At 38.2% G+C, this 21,845-nt stretch overlaps 1 protein-coding gene across 1 annotated transcript in view; it reads right to left on the bottom strand.

Moving 5' to 3' along the window:
• Positions 1-21,845, bottom strand: part of LOC124722900 — a 506,082-nt gene that overhangs the window by 205,330 nt on the left and 278,907 nt on the right. Inside the window, exon 12 of the mRNA XM_047248040.1 lies at positions 9,841-9,939. Within this exon, the coding sequence (XP_047103996.1) occupies positions 9,841-9,939 (99 nt within the window). The remainder of the gene's footprint in view (positions 1-9,840; positions 9,940-21,845) is intronic.

Here is a 21,845-nt window from a genome sequence, read left to right on the forward strand (position 1 = left end):
TAATTCAGAGTAACACAAGCCCTGCAATACCAAATTTGTCTACTGATACTGGATAAGTGATTTTCAAGCAAAATGTCTTCCTGTACACAAATATACATAATGGTAAGGGGACTGCTTGTGATAAGTGGGAAACCTCAGTTCAAGTCACAGTTTGGCACAAATTTTCATTATTGTCATTCCATTGTATTGGTGATGGTTGTCCATATTTGCAACTGTGAATACATTTCATGTAGAACTTTCGTTACCACATTTATTCACATTTCATATTCAGTTGTTTGCTTTTCTCAAGATTTAGTCAGACAAAAGGTCTGACAACTGGAATACAGCTATCCATTTTGGAAACTAAGTATACTCTAACCCAAGTACACTGCTAGTCATTGCAATTACAACACCAAAAAAGGACAGCAAATAATGAAAGTTTACTTATTGTGCATTTACAGTATAATAGCGAGACTGTATCATTGAATCTGTCAATGATTTAGAGATATAAATTGTGCAAAATTTAGTAACAGAGATAATACCTCTGGCAGCATGAATGGCTCCAACCCAGTGGGATATTAAATCAAACTGAACTTGGATGACAGGTGTGGGTACATCACTCCATGCTGCTTCAATTTGTGACAGAATTCATCAGTAGTTGTGGCAAGTAAGTGGCAGTGTGTCAGTCTCTCAGCAACACATTAGCAGTTGTTGTCAGTGGTGAGAGATCTGGAGAACATGCCCAGGGTAACAGACAAACATCTTTTGTATTGAGTTAGGTCAGGATAGCACAGATAACATGCAGTCTTATGTTATTCTGTTGAAAGATAATGTCACAGATCTCAAAGACAGGGCACAGCCACCTGTCTAAGCATTTCAGAAATGTAATGCCTGCTCTCCAAACTACAGACTATGCAAATCTGAGGTGCTCATGTTGTGTAGCCAACAGCACTCTGTGCTGTCGCACCAGATTCTGGGTCTGTATGATGATGACAAATGAAATCTGGCAATATTTGTTCTCCTCAGAGGTTCCAAAAACAGATATATCCTTTGTAGCTGTCCATACAACTGGGACTCAACTGAAAAGACGACATTGTGCCACTCCTGTGTCCCAATTTCAGCATGCTTCTCTCTGCTGCTATGTCAAGAGAAGCTGAAACAACATATTTGTATGATAGTTGTGAGTTCCCAACCAAAGCAAGCAGCAATTTGTGAGAAAAATAAGCCACAATCTTGGTAGGCTGTGATCCAGTCACTGTTGAATTCGGACGTGTGCTCGTTTGCTGGTAGAGGCTTCTCCTTCATACACAAGTCATAACATAATCTCCTCATACTCAACCAACATTCAAAAGTGATTTCCAAATGAGTGATCCACTTTATAACCTTTTTTGTGTACAGAATGGAAAAAGCATTATTCTTGCTTATTTTGTGTGGTGGTCCTGAAATGCTGATCACTTATGTATCTAAGTATTTAGTACAGTTTGTGCTATTCTGATGTTTCTTGCATGTTGCCTTCATGGTTTCACAATTTTAGAGGCCAGTAGTGTTCTTCTGATGTGTTTCCTCAAGTAGGTGATGACATGTAAGGTCACTTTGAGAATACATGTAACAAACTGAGAAATGTATGATTTGAATGTAGTTTTTAATCCTAATTTGAAGGGCACCAGATTATGTTTATTTGTAGTGACTAAAATAAACACTAAATTAATGAACTGAATTTTTCAGATTAAAAAATAAGGTACGATTATGGCTTGCTCATGTCTGGAATCTCCAATGTCATGTAATAGGTTTTGCAGTTTGTCAGACAGACACATTATTAGCAAGGCCACTCAGTCTAAAATGTCAAAAACTATATAGCCCATGATTATTACATCCCACACTTAATAAATAAATTTTAATCTTTACTTATCATGCATTACAAATTTTGAAAACTTTGAACATGCTAAATTGTTTCTACATTCTACTGTCTTTCATGCAGTTTATCTACAGTGTCAGCTTATTATGACAAGAAAGAAGTAACATGCCCATGTGTCGATATGAGTCTTTTGTGATGTTCAAGGATAAATCATTGTTATATTGTTACTCCCAGAGAAATATGAGTTATTGACCATACACATTCCCTACTGAAGATACGTTTCAAACTCTGATAAGAAAAACAGATTAAATCAGACTTCCTATTTACATAAAAAAACATGAGCTCTCAAAATCAAATAAAACATCACAGTATGCACAAACAAAAATTTCACTCATAAATAGCAATCACATCTCCAGCCACACAGCTCCTCTGCCCCCCCCCCCTCCAATTTCATGTTAAATGGCTGTAATCATGTGAACCAAAGTACTACAAATTACTATCCCCATTTCCATAGCATAGAGTAATATATGTTCCCCTATAGAGAACCAACACACTAAAATGATTGTGTACATTTTGGTGTTAATGTATACTGGCATCTGTCCATCGCACAACCTTCCTGAGAGCTCTTTATGGAGATCTGGCTTCACTGATTCTAGCCTATTCATTACTACTGATGTTGCTATCACTATGTAAGTACAAGCCAGGGCATTGAAATATGGCCACATTCTGTAAGTATGTCTACAGCTTTTGGGCATTACAAGAGTAGCACTCATTTTCTCTAATATTCAGTTGTAATACAAATTAACTGAGGTGGTCATATTATGCCTGGATCTGTCATTGTCATTCCTGTCTTTTAAAGATATATATCATACCATCGTCATATAGAGCAAATTCCAAGGTTTTTTGTGCTGCAGGTCTTGTATGGTGATGTCGATGACCAAGATGAATAGCAGTTGCGGCAGTGCTGACTCTTCATGTGCCCAGCTGTCAGTGGAAAACTATTTGATAAGCCCACAAGATGATACATAGAGCTTTAGACATTTCTGTACAGCCTACTGACCCAGTCAGTGAGATGATGTGACACACTGTAGTCATGTACATTGAGCTTGTCTCAGGTGGAGCATTATCAAAAACCTTCTCCATATTTATGAAAGCAATGTGCAATGTTGTTACTTTCAATGTTTTTCAATGAGTTAATGAGCAGTAAAGGAAGCAAAAGTCATATCACATCACTTAATGAAACCTCACTAGAGATGCTTAAATTTGTCACGAAATTAGTTTATATATGGCTGATGTTTGTTATCACACTGAAGAACTCAGTAAAAATTTCGCTTTGTAACAGGGTCTGATTAATTTAAAAAATTGTAGAGTATACGATCTCAAACAGGTATCTTCAAGATCTTCATGCTGTCTATTGATCTAGTAAATTCTAAACCACTGATTGGATGCCAGTGGTCCTTTAATTAGTGTCCTTTCTGTGCTTGGAAGTAGATAGAGTTCAGTAGTAAAAATCTGATTAAAATTACCTTCTCAGCTATTTAAGATTGCAAATTTACTCCAGAGTTTTCTGTTATCCATATTGTTACTTCATATGTGATGTTTGATGTTTTGGTCTTTCCTCATCACATAGGTCAGTTAATTTTATGCACCTTCCCACTTCTTAAGGGCTTCCTTTTTCTCTTGTTCTTTTATCTGCATCTGTTCCATCCACAGCCATATCTATTTCTCAGTAGAGCAGTGGTCTTATGTCATGGTATGTACAATTTTCCACACTGTGGTGGCAATAGAGTCTCTATGCATTAACCAAGTAAACTGACTTGAGATGGTATCAAGAGGTAGAAATACAACTTGACTGTACAGTGCTGCTTTCTGGTCTCTCAGCCACCATCCAGTTTTCTTTGAAACTGTAGTGCGTCTGGTTTGTTCATATTCTTTTATCTTGAGATCTTTTATGAGTGACTTCTGTTGTGGAGTAAGGTCATTAAATGGAACATCTTTTTTTTTCAGATTCTCTAGGAAAATAATATTTCTTCAGAAGGATAAAATCTATCTTACTGAATGTCCACCACTGTTGTAGGTGATGAGGTACTCGCAGATTATAGGATCATTTGTTCCTGCAAAACAGAGGGTTTAAGTATCTGAAGGAAAATATCACAAGCATTTTCACAAGTAATCTTTCTAGACTCAATTCAGCATTCAATATCATAGCTCATACCCCCAAACCTGAAATATCTGTAAATAAAGAGTATAATCATCTTTCTGACACCTTCATGCCATAATTAACTTCAACTGACAGATATACATCTGAAGGAGGCTGTTTTTCACAACAAAATATGAAAGGCACTATATTATTGTATCATCTTTCAAGACTTACATTTTAAATGCATCTAAAAATTGCCGTTACTAGTATGCATAGCAAATTGAAAGGAGGGAAAAAGGGTCACTTGCCCCTTCTGGAATCTGGGTACAGGCTTTTCAATCATTACAATATTCTCTCAAATATCTAGCAATTGTTGTCTGAAACTCTACTAAACTACAGATTTGACATTGCTGTCCATGACAGAAAATACTGCAGCTTTATCATTCACTACATACCTTGGGTTTTATTAGCTGTCAGTATGTTCACAGGAAATTATGCTGATTCCTTGCTGTGGCTGAAGTTTTGGCAGTGTTCTGCAATCAAGCTGAATGCAGACCTTTGCAGAACATTGCCAAGACAGTGATTTCAATCTCTTTTGGTTGCATCCTCATTCAGTCCTTACTGAGTACCAGAAAGGAGCTAGTACAACAGGCTGGCAGACAGACTCTCTTCCCAATTCCCAAAACATCACTATATGTGACACTCTTCCCTCCCCAATTCTCAGAAGGATACCCCTTCCCCTTGCTCCACAATGGAATCACAACAGTAGTCTTCTAATTGTCGGTTCAGTTTTACACACCAGAGCTTTTGCAGTACACTAAGAAGAATGCAGTCATATTGTACTATAGATTTATATATCTATACTTAATCTCAAATACATCAGAGGAGGAAAAAGTATAAAATTTCAAGGACAAAAAGATGTCCTCCCCAAGAATGGAACCTCCTCAAAATATTAGGTACAACATAGCACCACATGCAGGCACATAGCTGCAAACTCTGCATTCCAGTCGGCTTGGTTGCACAATAATGTGACAAACCAGAGAGACAAGGATTATTTTGGTTTAGTTTTAGGCTGCTACAAGTTGATTCTGATGGCCAATTTGAGGGTGATTTTCAGAGGATCCCACATTTGTATTGTCGAATACTGTCACCAGGCTAAACTTTAGCTAACACCAAGAAAAAAAATATAGCTTTCTGTCAGTTACGCTAGTCACAATAAAAAGTATACAGCATGAAAATTACACCACACCATAAATACATTAACAGGATCAGATGTGAAGTTTTATAAGCAACCAAATGGCATCAAAGTTCAATACCTTTTTTTTTTTCAATCTAACATTATGAGAACATGAATAATTTTTTTGTGAATATTTTCTAGCTATACCCTAGATATAACTATGTGATATGAGGATGTAATTTTAATCACTAAATCAAAACACTGGCATAAGTATTAAAATTAATAACATAAAAGATGTACTTTACATATATTATTGAAATCTGCTTACTTTTTAGGTACAAAGTTACCTGCCTTAAAAGTACCAAGTAGATAACTATCAGTCTTTTGTGACAATGTAAATTTTGTGCATTTCTTTTCAAATTTAGTTTTTGGGGCATGTCATGTTTTCAGTCTCATGAATTAATTATAATAAAATTGGAAATTTGCCTCCTCTTGGAAAAATTCTGGGAGGCACTAATATTATTATCCAAACAAGTTTTATTGAAACTAGGCTATATCTCAATGAATATAAATTTAAGGATTTTAAAGGCACATGTAGTTCTAGTTTTTAAGAAATATTGGAAGACAGATATGTAACTCTGCAAGCTGAGGCAAGAGGACTCAGTGCCATAAAAAGAACACTTGCTGCAATATGCTGGCATAATATTATGCCACAGCATCAGCTGATTGCTGCCACCCACATCCCAATCAATGCTAGTTACTGAAACCAAGTAAACTTAAGCACATGACGTACATGACATTTGTGGTGGTAACATCACACCAAATCTGCTCTGGCACATACAGACACTGACTGCCTGGCCAGGTAGGTCACAGAATTGGCGAGTCATTAAGTCGGCAGCCATCAAAATATTGACTTCCGCCGTGTGGTTGCTACCACTTCACCACCATCGTAACTGGGCCACCTACCAGGGGTCCACCTACAGCATTGTTGGTCAAAGGGTTGAACTGAGGCCCTCCTAGCAATTGGCCACTGCCATATGGTGCCAGCCAAATGCCAGGCTGTGGTTCATTCCCCAGACATTTATGTTCCTGTTACACCTCACAGGTGGGGCAGACTTCCAGCCCATCCCACACTTGGCCTGACCATGTCAGTCTGCTGCATCAGCTCCTGATGTAGCTCGGCCACAGGGCAGGGACATTTAGCACACAAGGTCGTGCCACATTTAAGCAGACTGAGCGTAGCAGCTGCAAGTGTCTTCACAACAGTGCTTTGCCGTTGAGGTCTGTGGGTCAATGCCTGAATTCTGTCACCTGCCAGATGAAAGCATGAGCTACTGACATGAACTGTTGTGAAATAACAAAGAGATTCTGCGGTTATTGAGCTGGTTTTGACTCACCCTGACTCACCAACCTCCAGTCAAAAATATCCACACCTCTACAGATGCATGAAACAGCAATGGTACATCACTGAAATAATTTGTTGAAGAACTATAGAACATGTACTATGATCATACCTGATGACTTATTTAAAGACCAAATTGAAGAGAGGAAGTGGGCAATTTTCAAAGTGACAAATCTCACATTTGTCAGGAGAATCAAAGAACAATGTCTCTCTTTTTGTACATAACTTATTTGCATACATGAAACTGAGAATGTATTCTGATACCATGGAATTATGCTGGCAGCTCATCACTGTGAAAAATAATGAGATGAATTAGAAAATAAATAATTTGTTAAGGAAAACTATGTGCCATACCAGGAAACTGACTGGTTCTGAGTGCCAGTAAGCAAGTTCTTGTTTCCTACTGCCATTAATATGGAGGCACATTTTATTTATGATAACGCAAGTACAGGTATACAGCAGTAACAATTTAGTCAACAAAAATTGTGTCTCATTTCTTTTACATTTTTTACAAGTGTATTACAAAATTAAATTCACAAAAGAAGATATTGCTCAGTATTGATTCTGTTTTGTGCATAACTCCATTGGGACCAGATGCTGCAAAGTTTACTGCAAAATGCCCTGTGCTGCTGAGGAAGAAATGACAGCATTGTCAACAGATGTTTGTTTTGCAGCTCATAAAAAATGGGTGGTCATCAGTTGAAGTATGGCATGGCTTACATATGCTATGGTTTTTCTTCTTTTGAATACATTGATATTCTTCTATTCTTCTGTTTTTGAGTAGGAATGTTTAATAGATACTTGAGATGGATGAGTATGAGGCACTTATATAATACTGCTTATGGAGATCTTACATGCCTGCATTGACAACAACGTTTCAGCAGCATCTCCAAAAACCAAAAAAACTCAGTTACATGGATTGGAATTACATGGAATGGGTTAATAGTTTTAGCTGACTCAACAATCAGGTGTAAATCTTGTGGAACAATGACTTTGACACATGGCACTTGGATCTTCTGGGGGTAGCATGCTTGGCACAAAGACCACACACCTTCCAGAATCTTTGAAACATTTTCTTCAAGGTTTGACAATTGGAACAAGTTTAGAGACATGCAATACAGTACCAGCACACAATGACATTGAAAACATATTTTTGAAAAAATAACAGTTAGAACATTTTCAATTTCCATTCTTCAATTAAGTTCTTTAAGGGTCAACAGGGATTTCACAAGTGTTGGTCAAATGCAACTTAAGTAATTCTGTTTATTTACCGGCTGCAGAAGACTACAGATAGTAGGGTCCTAGAAGACTTTGTGATTTTTAACATCTGGAAAGCCTTCTACATAGCTCAGGAAAACATTGATCATCTGGAAGCCTCTTCATATTTCGTAACATATTTCGCCATTTATATACAAGAAGTAAGCCAATGAAAACTGTAAATGTGTAATATAAAAGTATAAATGGTGCAAGTAGTTTGTAAAAATGTTCTTAACAGTTCTTAGTAGATGGCAGAATCAAGCAATTCAAAAACAATGACACAAGGAATAGGAAAGTATTGCTGCACTACAAGGAATTTGTACCATGGATGAGCAGGATTCTATTACTCAGTTTCTACAAAGTGAATGTGTAAAATATATCTACACCTATGTCTACATCTACAGTTGTACTCTACAAGCCACTGTGAAATGCATGGCAGAAGGTATGTTCCACTGTACTAGTTATTAATGCTTTTTCTCATTCCATTCACTTAAAGAGTGTGGGGAGAATGATTATTTAAATTCGCCTGTGTGTGCCATAATTAATCTAAATTTATCCCCATTATCCCTATGAGAGCGATATGTAGGGGATTGTAGTATATTCCTTGAGTCATCATGTAAAGCCAATTCTTGAAACTTCGTCAGTAGACTTTCTTGGGATAGTTTCTGTCTACCTTATGAAGTCTACCACCATTTCAGTTGTTTCTTCACCTCTGTGACCCTCTCCAGTTGTAACATATTCCTAGAGTTATAATTTCCATTCAATCCTTGGAGCTTTTTAAGTAGACTTTCTCAGAACAGTATCCATTTAGCTTCAAGAGTTTGCCAGTTCAGTTCTTTCAACATTTCTGTGACACTGTCCCATCAGTCATACAAACCTGTGTCCATTCGTGCTGCCCTTCTCTGTTTGTGTTCAATATCCCCAGCTAGTGATGTTTGGTATGGGTCCCACACACTTGGGCAATATTCTAGGATGAAGCACATGAGTAATTTGTAAGCAATGTCTTTTATTGACTGATTGCATATCCCTAGTATCCTACCAATAAATCAAAGTCTGCTACCTCCTTTACCCATGGTTAAGCCCATGCGACTGTCCCATTTCATGTCCCTACACAGTGCTACACCCAGGTATTTGTATGAGGTTATCAATTCCAGCTGTGACTCACTGATATATTCCTAGGATACTACGTTTTTTGTCCCAGAAGCAGCTCTATGAATGGAGATGAAAGTTCATAATTCATAATTGGTGAAATGAAGGTCATTAACATTTCTTGTTTTCTGTTCCTATCATTCTCAGTTTTCTAGAAGTCATTTTCACTTGCAATCAAATCAAAATGTTGTGGATTACTATGCGCACTTGTTCTGCTACATCATAACAGTGCGCATTCCCATACAGTTCATGCAACAATTGTGAAAATCACAGATCTGGCATTTGAATATATTTCACATTTGTCAAGTTTCATTTTGAAAACAGGTACACAAGGAAACGCATGAGTGGTCACGCAGACTCCCAAATGAAGTGTTTGTTTCAATAATTTAATAACTATAATCAGTCAAACATACATTGACTGTAGTGGAGATTATATTGCAAAGTGGCATAACTTTGTGTTGCGTGTGCACAATAAGTAATATTTAAAAATATTTGCAAGTTTTATTTGACTCCCCATCAATAGTTAACATTATATCACAGTTCCTTGGAGGAGGAAATTTTATTTGTGTTCTTTGTTTCCTATATCTCAAACAACAATTCTTTGCAGATTTGATTTAAACCACCCTTTCAATGCAGCCTCTCATATATTTGTCCCAAAGAGTTCTGTACCAAATGGAGATTGGCACCCACTACTATGACTACAATTCAGCTACTAATCGTAAGCATCTAGCTTCAACTAGAAGTCCCTTGTTTATGAAGCCACTACAACATGCCGCTACAGTAGACAGAGGTGTGCAGCACTGTTTTCTACAGGTGTTCTGCATGCCGATATTTGGGACTGAGCTTACTCGGCGTGGAGTCGGTTCGGCCAAACAGTGTACCTGGTGGGTTTCCATGGCTGGAACTGCCTCCTGTCTGGCACACGCGTTCAAAGTAGTCTGTTCCTGGACGGCTCATCAATGCCTCACTGCCTGCTGAAGCTGCAAAACAAAGTAATAGCGAGCTACATAGATGTACAAGTTACTTGATACAGCTTTGAAGTTGATTTCTAAAATATTGCACTACCTATCCACAAGGACAGCTTCATAAATAAGAAAAATTTTTAGCATAAAGTAGAAAATGTAACTGAATCTTATTAGTTTTTGGTAAGCTTGATATCTCTGTCGCTTTCCATAAAAGTTTCTAATTCAACATGCAGTTGTCTGTATGCAGTTATATGAAGTGGTCAATATGATGCTTGTCTTAGAAGATAGAGGGGGAGTGGGAAGAACCTAGTTTCTTGCCATTATATATTTTCATAAGAAGGGTTGAACAGCTGCAAAGATCAACACCAGGTTGGATGAAACTTCCTGGAAGTTTAAAACTGTGTGCTGATCCGAGACTCTAACTTGGGACTTTTGCCTTTCATGGGCAGGTGGCCTACCAGCTGAGTTCCCTAAGCACAACTCAAGACTTGACCTCATGGCTTTACTTCGACTCATAGCTCATCTCTTACCTTCCAAACTTCCCAAAAGGTCCTGAGTTCGAGTCTTGGTCCAGCACACAGTTTTAATGTGCCATGAAGTTTCACATCAATACACATTCTGCAGCAAAGTGAAAACATAACACACCATATTGGATATTAATGTGAACTCTGTACTGCCATTGACGCTTTATGAATGCCACTTGATGAGTTAAAACACATTAACTAGATAAAAGAATAAGTATGCTCCTGTGTTGGCACTATAACACAACAAGCTATAGAAAAGCTTCATGATATAATAACAGAAAATTGCAGAATGAAAGAGTGTTAGATAATTGATACTGTAGTTATTACAACTGAATAGGCCAAATAGGTATGTTACACACAGCCTGAAAAACTAGACATGAAATGGCTCTCTCTCTCTCTATCTCTCTCTCTGTGTGTGTGTGTGTGTGTGTGTGTGCGCGCGTGTGTGTGTGTGTGTGTGTGTGTGTGTGTGTGTGTGTGTGTGTGTGTGTGTGTGTGTGTGCGCGCGCGGCGCGCGCTATGGAACTGGTTTTTCACTAAAAACTGATATGGATGAATATTTCAACGCAGACTATAGGAATCTTTAGGCACAATCTGCAGATCACTTTGTAGACATTCCTGACTATGGATAAAACTTGGGTTGGTCATCAAACAGTTAAATCCAGAGACCAATTGGCAACCAAAATAATGGATTAAGATTGTTGTTAACATACTAGAGATTACAAAGGCCAGGAAAGGTATGGTCATTGCTTTTTAGGATTATCTGATAGGAGAAAACATAAAAATGGAGTAAATGAAGCAGGCAAAAAGGAACACAAACGTCTCAAAAATGAGATCGACAGGAAGTGCAAAATGGCTAAGCAGGGATGGCTAGAGGACAAATGTAAGGCTGTAGAGGCATATATCACTAGGGGTAAGATAGATACTGCCTATAGGAAAATTAAAGAGACCTTTGGAGAAAAGAGAACCACTTGCATGAATATCAAGAGCTCAGATGGAAACCCAGTTCTAAGCAAAGAAGGGAAGGCAGAAAGGTGGAAGGAGTATATAGAGGGTTTATACGAGGGCGATGTTCTTGAGGACAATATTATAGAAATGGAAGAGAATGTAGATGAAGATGAAATGGGAGATATGATACTGCGTGAAGAATTTGACAGAGCAATGAAAGACCTGAGTCGAAACAAGGCCCCGGGAGTAGACAACATTCCATTAGAACTACTGATGGCCTTGGGAGAGCCAGTCATGACAAAACTCTACCATCTGGTGAGCAAGATGTATGAGACAGGCGAAATACCCACAGACTTCAAGAAGAATATAATAATTCCAATCCCAAAGAAAGCAGGTGTTGACAGATGTGGAAATTACCGAACTATCAGTTTAATAAGTCACAGCTGCAAAATACTAATGCGAATTCTTTACAGACGAATGGAAAAACTAGTAGAAGTGGACCTCGGGGAAGATCAGTTTGGATTCCGTAGAAATGTTGGAACATGTGAGGCAATACTAACCTTATGACTTATCTTAGAAGAAAGATTAAGAAAAGGCAAACCTACATTTCTAGCATTTGTAGACTTAGAGAAAGCTTTTGACGATGTTGACTAGAATGCTCTCTTTCAAATTCTGAAGATGGCATTGGTAAAATACAGGGAGCAAAAGGCTATTTACAATTTGTTCTGAAACCAGATGGCAGTTATAAGAGTCGAGGGGCATGAAGGGGAAACAGTGGTTGGGGAGGGAGTGAGACAGGGTTGTAGCATATCCCCGATGTTATTCAATCTGTTTATTGAGCAAGCAGTAAAGGAAAAAAAAGAAAAATTCAGAGTAGGAATTAAAATCCACGGAGAAGAAATAAAAACTTTGAGATTCGCCAATGACATTGTAATTCTGTCAGAGGCAGCAAAGGACCTGGAAAAGCAGCTGAACGGAATGGACTGTGTCTTGAAACGAGGATATAAGATGAACATTAACAAAAGCAACATGAGGATAATGGAATGTAGTCAAATTAAATCGGGGGATGCTGTGGGAATTAGATTAGGAAATGAAAAGCTTAAAGTAGTAAAGGAGTTTTGCTATTTGGGGAGCAAAATAACTGATGATGGTCGAAGTAGAGAGGATATAAAATGAAGACTGGCAATGGCAAGGAAAGTGTTTCTGAAGAAGAGATATTTGTTAACATCGAGTATAGATTTAAGTGTTGGGAAGTCATTTTTGAAAGTATTTGTATGGAGTGTAGCCATGTTTGGAAGTGAAACGTGGATGATAAATAGTTTAGACAAGAAGAGAATAGAAGCTTTTGAAATGTGGTGCTGCAAAAGAATGCTGAAGATTAGATGGGTGGATCACATAACTAATGAGGAGGTTGTTGTTGTTGTGGTCTTCAGTCCTGAGACTGGTTTGATGCAGCTCTCCATGCTACTCTATCCTGTGCAAGCTTCTTCATCTCCCAGTACTTACTGCAACCTACATCCTTATGAATCTGCTTAGTGTATTCATCTCTTGGTCTCCCTCTACGATTTTTACCCTCCATGCTGGCCTCCAATGCTAAATTTGTGATCCCTTGATGCCTCAAAACATGTCCTACCAACCGGTCCCTTCTTTTTGTCAAGTTGTGCCACAAACTCCTCTTCTCCCCAATTATATTTAATACCTCCTCATTAGCTATGATTAAGTTATGCTCTGTGCAAAATTCTACCAGACGGCTTCCTCTTTCATTTCTTCCCCCCAATCCATATTCACCTACTATGTTTCCTTCTCTCCCTTTTCCTACTGACGAATTCCAGTCACCCATGACTATTAAATTTCCATCTCCCTTCACTAACTGAATAATTTCTTTTATCTCATCATACATTTCATCAATTTCTTCATCATCTGCGGAGCTAGATGGCATATAAACTTGTACTACTGTAGTAGGCGAGGGCTTCGTGTCTGTCTTGGCTACAATAATGCGTTCACTATGCTGTTTGTAGTAGCTTACCCGCAATCCTATTTTTTTTATTCATTATTAAACCTACTCCTGCATTACCCCTATTTGATTTTGTATTTATAACCCTGGCCAAAAGTCTTGTTCCTCCTGCCACCGAACTTCACTAATTCCCACTATATCTAACTTTAACCTATCCATTTCCCTTTTTAAATTTTCTAACCTACCTGCTTGATTAAGGGGTCTGACATTCCATGCTCCGATCCGTAGAATGCCAGTTTTCTTTCACCAGATAACAACGTCCACCTGAGTAGTCCCCACCCGGAGATCCGAATGGGGGACTATTTTACCTCCGGAATATTTTACCCAAGAGGACGCCATCATCATTTAATCATACAGTAAAGCTGCATGCCCTCGGGAAAAATTACGACTGTAGTTTCCCCTTGCTTTCAGCCATTTGCAGTACCAGCACAGCAAGGCCGTTTTGGTTAATGTTACAAGGCCAGATCAGTCAATCATCCAGACTGTTGCCCCTGCAACTACTGAAAAGGCTGCTGCCCCTCTTCAGGAACCAGACGTTTGTCTAGCCTCTCAACAGATATCCCTCCATTGTGGTTGCACCTACGGTACAGCCATCTGTATCGCTGAGGCATGCAAGCCTCCCCACCAACGGCAAGGTCCATGGTTCATGAGGAGGTATTGAATATAATTGGAGAGAAGAGAAATTTGTGGCACAACTTGATTACAAGAAGGGATCAGTTGGTAGGGCATATTCTGAGGCATCAAGGGCTCACCAATTTAGTATTGGAGGGCATTGTGGAGGGTAAAAATCATGGAGGGAGACCAAGAGATGAAAACACTAAACAGATTCAGAAGGATGTAGGTTGCAGTAGGTACTGGGAGATGAAGAAGCTTGCACAGGACAGTGTAGCATGGAGAGCTGCATCAAACCAGTCTCTGGACTGAAGACCACAACAACAACAACAACAACATCTGATAGTATTCCCACTTTATTACTCACAAGGAACTCTTCAAGTCTGAGGTCATAAGTTCAATCTTTAGTAGGGGTCATTTGAAAGTGTAGTGTTAACAATTATGACAGGAAAAATATTGGTGGCTAATGTCTCACCATGTGCTTCATGAGGACAACAGAAAATGAGTGTTTGGGAGATGCAGGGTTCAACTTTCTATGAGATTTAGGTATTACACTTCACAAAATGAACACTGAATGAAAAATGGTGCACTACAATGATCATATAGGTTCACACCTTAAAGATTGAAGGTGAAATCCTTGGGTGTTACATACCACGCATGATGTTCTGCCAGGTATCCACTCTTACAGAATGCATATAGAATCATACTGGTGTAACAGGGTGATGCGAAATGAAGGAATGTGATGGTATGCAACCAAATGCAAAACAGTCTGTTGTGGAGCTTATTATGAGACTGGCTATCATTTAAGGAATAGCTGCAAGTAATGTGATAATATGTTTTATAGGCTCAGAAAAAACAAACATCCAAAGACTGAATTTGTTAGTGGTTAAAGGAGGTATGAATTGCGATGTCATACACTTTTCAGGAGGAATAGTTTGCTCTAAAGGAGTATGATTTTTATATGCAGGCCATGAATCAAGCAAAAGTAAGTTATTTTGACCAGCTATTGGCCAACTGCAGTGTTCATACCACAGTTGTAGTTCTCTTACATCCATTTTCCCACTCTTGCTTGCTGTGATGTCAATATTCCCTACTGCTCTTGCAAGATCATGCACACGAGAATGAATCATAGTGGGCAGAGCACCTCCAACTTCTTGCAGCACAATAAATAACTTTTCAGCCAATTTACCATCCAGATTAACAGTCGGCATAATTGTATACAAATGCATTAAGGCTTTGTTGTTGATTGATCCAGATACAACCCTCTTGGTATCTATAATTTCCAGGATTCCTTTGATGTGTATTTCCTCTTCAAATCCCAATTGGTCAGAGATGAAAAGAAATTCCTTACTGAACAATGAGATAAGTTTGTTTATTTCATCAATGAAATTTCAGGCCGATTTTGCAGTTTGCTATGCATGTCAAGTTGACATTTTGTTTGAAGTTTCACTATCTCACACCATCCAATTCCGTAGCACTGTTTGATGTTATGCAACCACCAATTGCTTCCCTTTAAATCATTTTAATCTATGTCATGCACAATGTGATGTGCAGAACATAGTAGGGCACTATCATGGACATCCTGTAAATTGTATTGAGGATCCCTGAAATGTGCAAACACATTTTTGTAACAAGAGCATCTTGTTCTTCCTTAAATATCCATAGTTTTTCTTTTGCACTACATGGTCATATTACTCCTGAGTTATTCAAAATCTGTTCATATTTTTATTTTATTTTATTTTTTTTTTTTTTACTTTGCTGTGGATGGTCTTCCATGTATGTAATTATGTTTACTACCTTTCACTGAAGACAGGATTTGTGGCTCCCTGTCTGATAAGGATCTACATCTACACCTACATATATACTCCGCTAGCCACCAAGCCATGTATGGCGAAGGGCACAATTCACGCCAAAGTCATATTTTCCCGTTTTGTTCCACTCGCAGATCGCGCGAGGGAAAAACGACTGTCTGAACGCCTCAATACAATCTCTTATTTCCCTTATCTTTGAATGGTGGTCATTGCACAATTTGAAAGTTGGTGGTAATAATATATGCTCTACATCCTCAGTGAAGATTGGATTTTGGAATTTAGTGAGCAGCCTCTTCTGTTTAGTGCACCGTCTATCTGCAAGTGTGTCCCACTTCAAACTTTATATGAGATTTGTAATGCTCTCATGATGGCTAAATGTACCAGTCACGAATCTTGCCACTGTTCTTTGGACCTTCTCAATCTCTTGAATCAGACCCAACTGGTAAGGGTCCCATACAGATGAACAACACTCCAAGACTGGATGAACTAACATATTGTAAGCTATTTCCTTTGTTGAAGAACTGCATCGCTTCAGGATTCTACCAATAAGCCGCAATCTAGAGTTCGCCTTACCCATTACTTGTGTAATCTGATCATTCCATTTGAGATCATTTCGAATTGTCACACCCAAATACTTGACGGATGTTACCGCTTCCAAAGACTGGGCATTTATTTTGATGTTCCATAATTCTACAACAAATCGATGTCAGTGAAATTGGCCAGTAATTGCGTGCATCCAATTTTCTACCCTTTTTATAGATTGCTATGACCTGGGCCTTCTTCCAGTCCTGTGGAACTTTCCACTGTTCCAATGATCTCTGACAGATGATGGATAAGAATGGTGCTATATTTATAGCATAGTCAACATAAAATCTTACAGGGATATCGTCTGGGCCAGATGCCTTCCTGGCGTCTAAGGATCTTAACTGTTTTACAATACCAGATGCACTAAACACTATGTCAGCCATCCTTTTGTTTGTTTGATAATTGAACGGGGGAATGGTGCTGCAGTCCTCTACCGTAAATGACTTTTTGAAAGCTAGGTTTAGAATTTCGGCTTTCTGTTTATCATCATCAGTTACATTACCCATACTGGATGATGATCTAGAAGGCTAAACCCCTGTTTCAATATAACCTTCACTTCTTAAGCATGTATTGTCATAATTTTACTGCTCATGTACATTGCACAGTCAAGAGTATATGATACCACACATTCCACTGAATCATCTTGCGGAAATTCTAATATTTCATCTGCCACTTCTTTCACACACTGAAAATATTTGGGTTCCTTTCTGACAAAATGTCAACTCTTGCAACTGTTATTGTAGATATAATGCAATGTTTGCTGTGTTTATCCTGATTTGTATCAACACCACTACCACTGTAGCACTGTTGCGAGTTACTCATCAACTAAGCAGTTCAACGACGCTCTGTAGCATCTTGCTGTGCTCACCACTGGATACCTCCAGTCCCACAAAGGTGACAAATAATTTCAATAAAAAGATGTAGCACAAATGAATTATTTTCATTTTTGATAATCCCACTAAGAAAGGACAGTCAAGAACATAATAAATTTCTCTATTATGATCCTGGATGTGGTGCGCCATTTTTTTTTTTCCTTCATACAAATTTATTAATATATGCGGATACATTGGTAATTTGGTAATCATAATTCACAAACAAAATCTATATCACCTAGACTTCAATACAGGAAAAAGATCAACAAGATATTGTTAGATTACTACTTCTTAGGAATCTTAGCAAAAAATGTAATAATCACACTAGGTTTTCTTTTCTAAAGATCTTTCCAAATGGTTTCCACCTTCCTTTCTTTCACTCTTTATCTACTTTCATGATTTGTGAACCCTGAAGCATATCCTGGCCTAATTTTTCTTCCTTTAAGTGATTTTTTTCAAATGCTTTCTTCAGTTTAACTGAAGCTTGAGAGAGAAGCTCTTCTCATTCCTCTTTGGGTAGTTTGGTGTTCTCTTTTTCTATTCTTTCACAGCATCCACTTCACAGTCTATTGATTTATTGATGTTACTTATTTTTTAAATCTTCTCTGCAAGATACCTTGGTTTTGTTCCTCATCTTACTTTTCTTCCAATTCAAGTTTTCTTTCCCTTTCACATTCTTCCTTATCAGCAGTATAATTTGTGTGTGTTTGCTGTCCATACCTAATGAGCTGCAAGTCAATGGACGCAGAAAGAAACTGGGGCTATTGCCTCAAAACATCCCTCACAGTCAAAACACTGTTTAAAAGCCTATCAGTCATTGCTGCCTGTCTTCTCGCATTGTGTGCTTCAAAATGGAATATCTTCTCACTGTGTCTGCACTCCCATGGGATTGTGTAAGAGGATCCTTAAGAAGTTTTGAAGCATTTGGGTACTTTAACTTTATGGATAATGACTTTCCTTTCAAGATGTGCTGCTATAAGTAACTGTCAACATCTTTGCTGTCTAAAGCTGGGTCATCTACACTGAAGAGCCAAAGAAACTTGCATACCTGCCTAATATTGTGTAGGGCCGCTGCGAGCACACAGAAGTGCCACGACATGACATGGCATGGACTCGAATAATGTCTGAAGTAGTGTTCAAGGGAAGTGACACTATGAATCCTGCAGGGCTGTCCATAAATCCATAAGAGTACGATGGAGTCATGATCTCTTCTGAACAGAATGTTGCAAGACATCCTAGATATGCTCAATAATGTCCATGTCTGGGGAGTCTGGTGGTCAGTGAAAGTGTTCAAACTCAGAAGAGTGTTCCTGGAGTAGCAACTATAGATGTGTGGGCTACTGCATTACCCTACTGGAATTGCCCAAGTCCACTGGAATGCACAATGGACATAAATGGACACAAGGGATCAGAGAGGATGCTTTTGTATGTGTCACCTGTCAGAGTTGTATCTAGATGTATTAAGGGTCCCATATAACTGTAGCTGCACGTGCCCCACACCATTACAGAGTGTCCACCAGCTCAAACAGTCCCCTGTTGACATGGAGGGTCCATGGATTCATGAGGTTGTCTCCATATCTATACATGACCATCCACTCAACACAAGTTGAAATGACACTTGTCCATCCACGCAACATGTTTCCAGTCATCAACAGTCCAATGTCAGTGCTGACTGGCCTAAGCAATGCATAAAACTTTATGTTGTGCAGTCATCAAAGGTACATGAGTGGGCCCTCAGCTCCCAAAGCCCATATCTATGAGGTTTCACTGAATGGTTCACATGCTGACACTTGTTGATGGTCCAGCACTGAAATCTGCAGCAATTTGTGCAAGGGTTGCATTTCTGTCATGTTGAACGATTCTCTTCAGTCATCATTGGTCCCGTTCTTGCAGGATGTTTTTCTGGCAGCAGCGATGTTGTAGATTTGATGTTTTACTGGACCCCTGATATTCACGGTACACTCGTGAAATGGTCGTATGGGAAAATCCCCACTCATTGCTAACTCAGAGATGCTGTGTCCCATCGCTTGGCACCAAGTCGACTATAGTACCACATTCAAACTCACTTAAATCTTGATAACCCGCCATTGTAGCACCAGTAACCGATCTAACAACTGCACCAGACACTTGTTGTCTTCTATAGGCATTGCTGACTGCAGTGCGGTATTCTGCTTCTTTACCTATCTTTGTATTTGAATACACATGCCTATTCCAGTTTCTTTGGTGCTTCAGTGTATTTCAAACTGTAGAACCATCCAGCCATTTAATAAGCAATCCTGAGGACATCAAAAGACACCATTTTTGCTACCTTCCACATGTCACTGCAACTTCTTTCTCTTTATTGTTTCTTTGGGTCTAAAACTCAAAGCTTTTCAGTATTGCACTTGATAAGCATCTCTTTTCCTTCACATGTTTGCTAGCTTATATGTAATGTTTTTGGGCATTCTTGAGAAAGCACAACTTGTCACATTGTTCCAGTCTGCTAAGCTCTTTGGTTACTTTCCCGCTAATGACAAGTTACTCAAGATGAAGCATATTATCCAATGTTAGGATTTCATTATGAAGAACTTTTTACAGATAAAATTATAAAATGAAGGTCTGCTTTGACCGAAGTTTTTTAAAAAGTATTCAGAATGATATTGTAGTTAAAATAATACTGAATACATCCATTGTTCCAAAATCCTGTTGTCTGAAGGTCCTAAAGTAAACCATCCTGTGGTTGTATGCCTCTAAAACTTGTGAAGGGGAATGTTAGATCAAGTTTCTTCAAATTCTACTCAGTGAACAGGTCAACTATCATAATAATGGTAAATAATGACCAGAAATCTGGATGGTTCTTCATCCAAACACTCCAAAGCCTTTATTTATTTTTTTTATTTATTTATTTATTTATCTCTTGTTCCGGTGATCCATGTTGTGACAGTATCACAGGATATGGAACGTGTCAATTTTACAAGCTTTTGGCCAGAATTTATGGTAATACATAAAACAAAACAAAAACAGTAAACAGTAACTTAGGTCCCACTACAAAAAAATACATTTTAGATATAGATAGAGATTACAAAACAAAAAACAGTGAACAGTAACTTAGGTCCCACTACAAAAATACATTTTAGAGAGAGATAAAGATTACAAAATAATAAGTGTTACAAAGAAATAAATATTGCAAAATATATGTTCACAATAAAAATATTCGGTATTACAAACACAAATTTGGGCATTTCACAATACAAGAGATGTTAAACACTGTAGTTCAGGAACTCTTCTAATGTATAAAATGATCCTTGCAATAGGAACTGCCTTAAGGTTTTTTTGAACAGGAGATCATCATCTATCAAACACTTAATTCTTGAAGGGAGGGCATTAAAAATCTTACAGCCACTGAAATGGACTCCTTTCTGCACCATACTTAGATTTGGCTGTTCATAGTGGATATCATGTTTCCTTCTAGTATTGTGACTGTGATATGCACTATTCAGCTTAAAGATGGATTTTTCTTTCCTTATGAAGCACATCAATGAGAATATATATTGCGCAGTGGATGTAAGTATTTCAAGCTTCTTAAAAAGATTCCTGCATGTGGCTCTAGGATTGACTCCACACATGATCCTTATGGCTCTTTTTTGTACACACAGTACTTTTTTAGCCAGTGGCTGATTTCCCCAAAATATAATTCCAAATGCCATAATTGCATGAAAGTAACCATAATATGCTGACTTCATGGTTTCCATATTTCTATAAGAAGAAACAATGCGCAATGCATATGTTGCTGAACTTAGTCTTTTGCACAGATCCACGATGTGGCTGGACCAATTCAGTTTGCTATCAATATGCAAGCCTAGGTATTTTGAGGAATCTACCCTGTTCATTGTCTGCTCACCTACCTTTACAAATATTTCCTCATCTTTGGATGTTTTGTGGAACTGAATGTAGTTTGTTTTACAGTAATTTAAAATAAGACCATTAATGTTGAACCAGTTCACCGTTTCATTTAAAATCTTATTTGCCGTTACCTCAAGCTTATCTTCCGAATTATCAATAAGTAGTGTAGTGTCATCCGCGAAAATGGTGAATCTACAATATTCCGTAGAGAGAGGAAGATCATTTATAAATATAATAAAAAGTAGGGGGCCCAGAACTGAGCCCTGCGGCACTCCACATGAGATGGTACCCCATTCTGAAGATATAGGGACACCAACTTGACTATCTACTACAACTTTTTGTTTTCTGTTTGACAGATATGAGTCGAGCCATTTCCCTGCTGCACCACTTATACCGAGATGTGCAGCTTTTTGTAAAAGAATTTGGTGATTTACACAGTCAAATGCTTTTGTTAGGTCACAAAATATGCCAATCACTTTCAGTTTTTTGTTGATAGATTCCAAGAGTTTGCCAGTAAATGCAAATATTGCATCTTCTGTTGACAAACCTTTCTGAAACCCAAATTGACTTTTGCTGAAGCTATTGTGTTCACTGAGATGCTTAACTATCCTGGCATGCATTAGTTTCTCTAAAACTTTCGAAAAGCTTGTCAGTAGTGATATTGGCCTATAGT

The sequence above is a fragment of the Schistocerca piceifrons genome, chromosome X, assembly GCF_021461385.2.
Source record: "Schistocerca piceifrons isolate TAMUIC-IGC-003096 chromosome X, iqSchPice1.1, whole genome shotgun sequence".
In the NCBI taxonomy this organism is placed as follows: Eukaryota; Metazoa; Arthropoda; class Insecta; order Orthoptera; family Acrididae; genus Schistocerca; species Schistocerca piceifrons.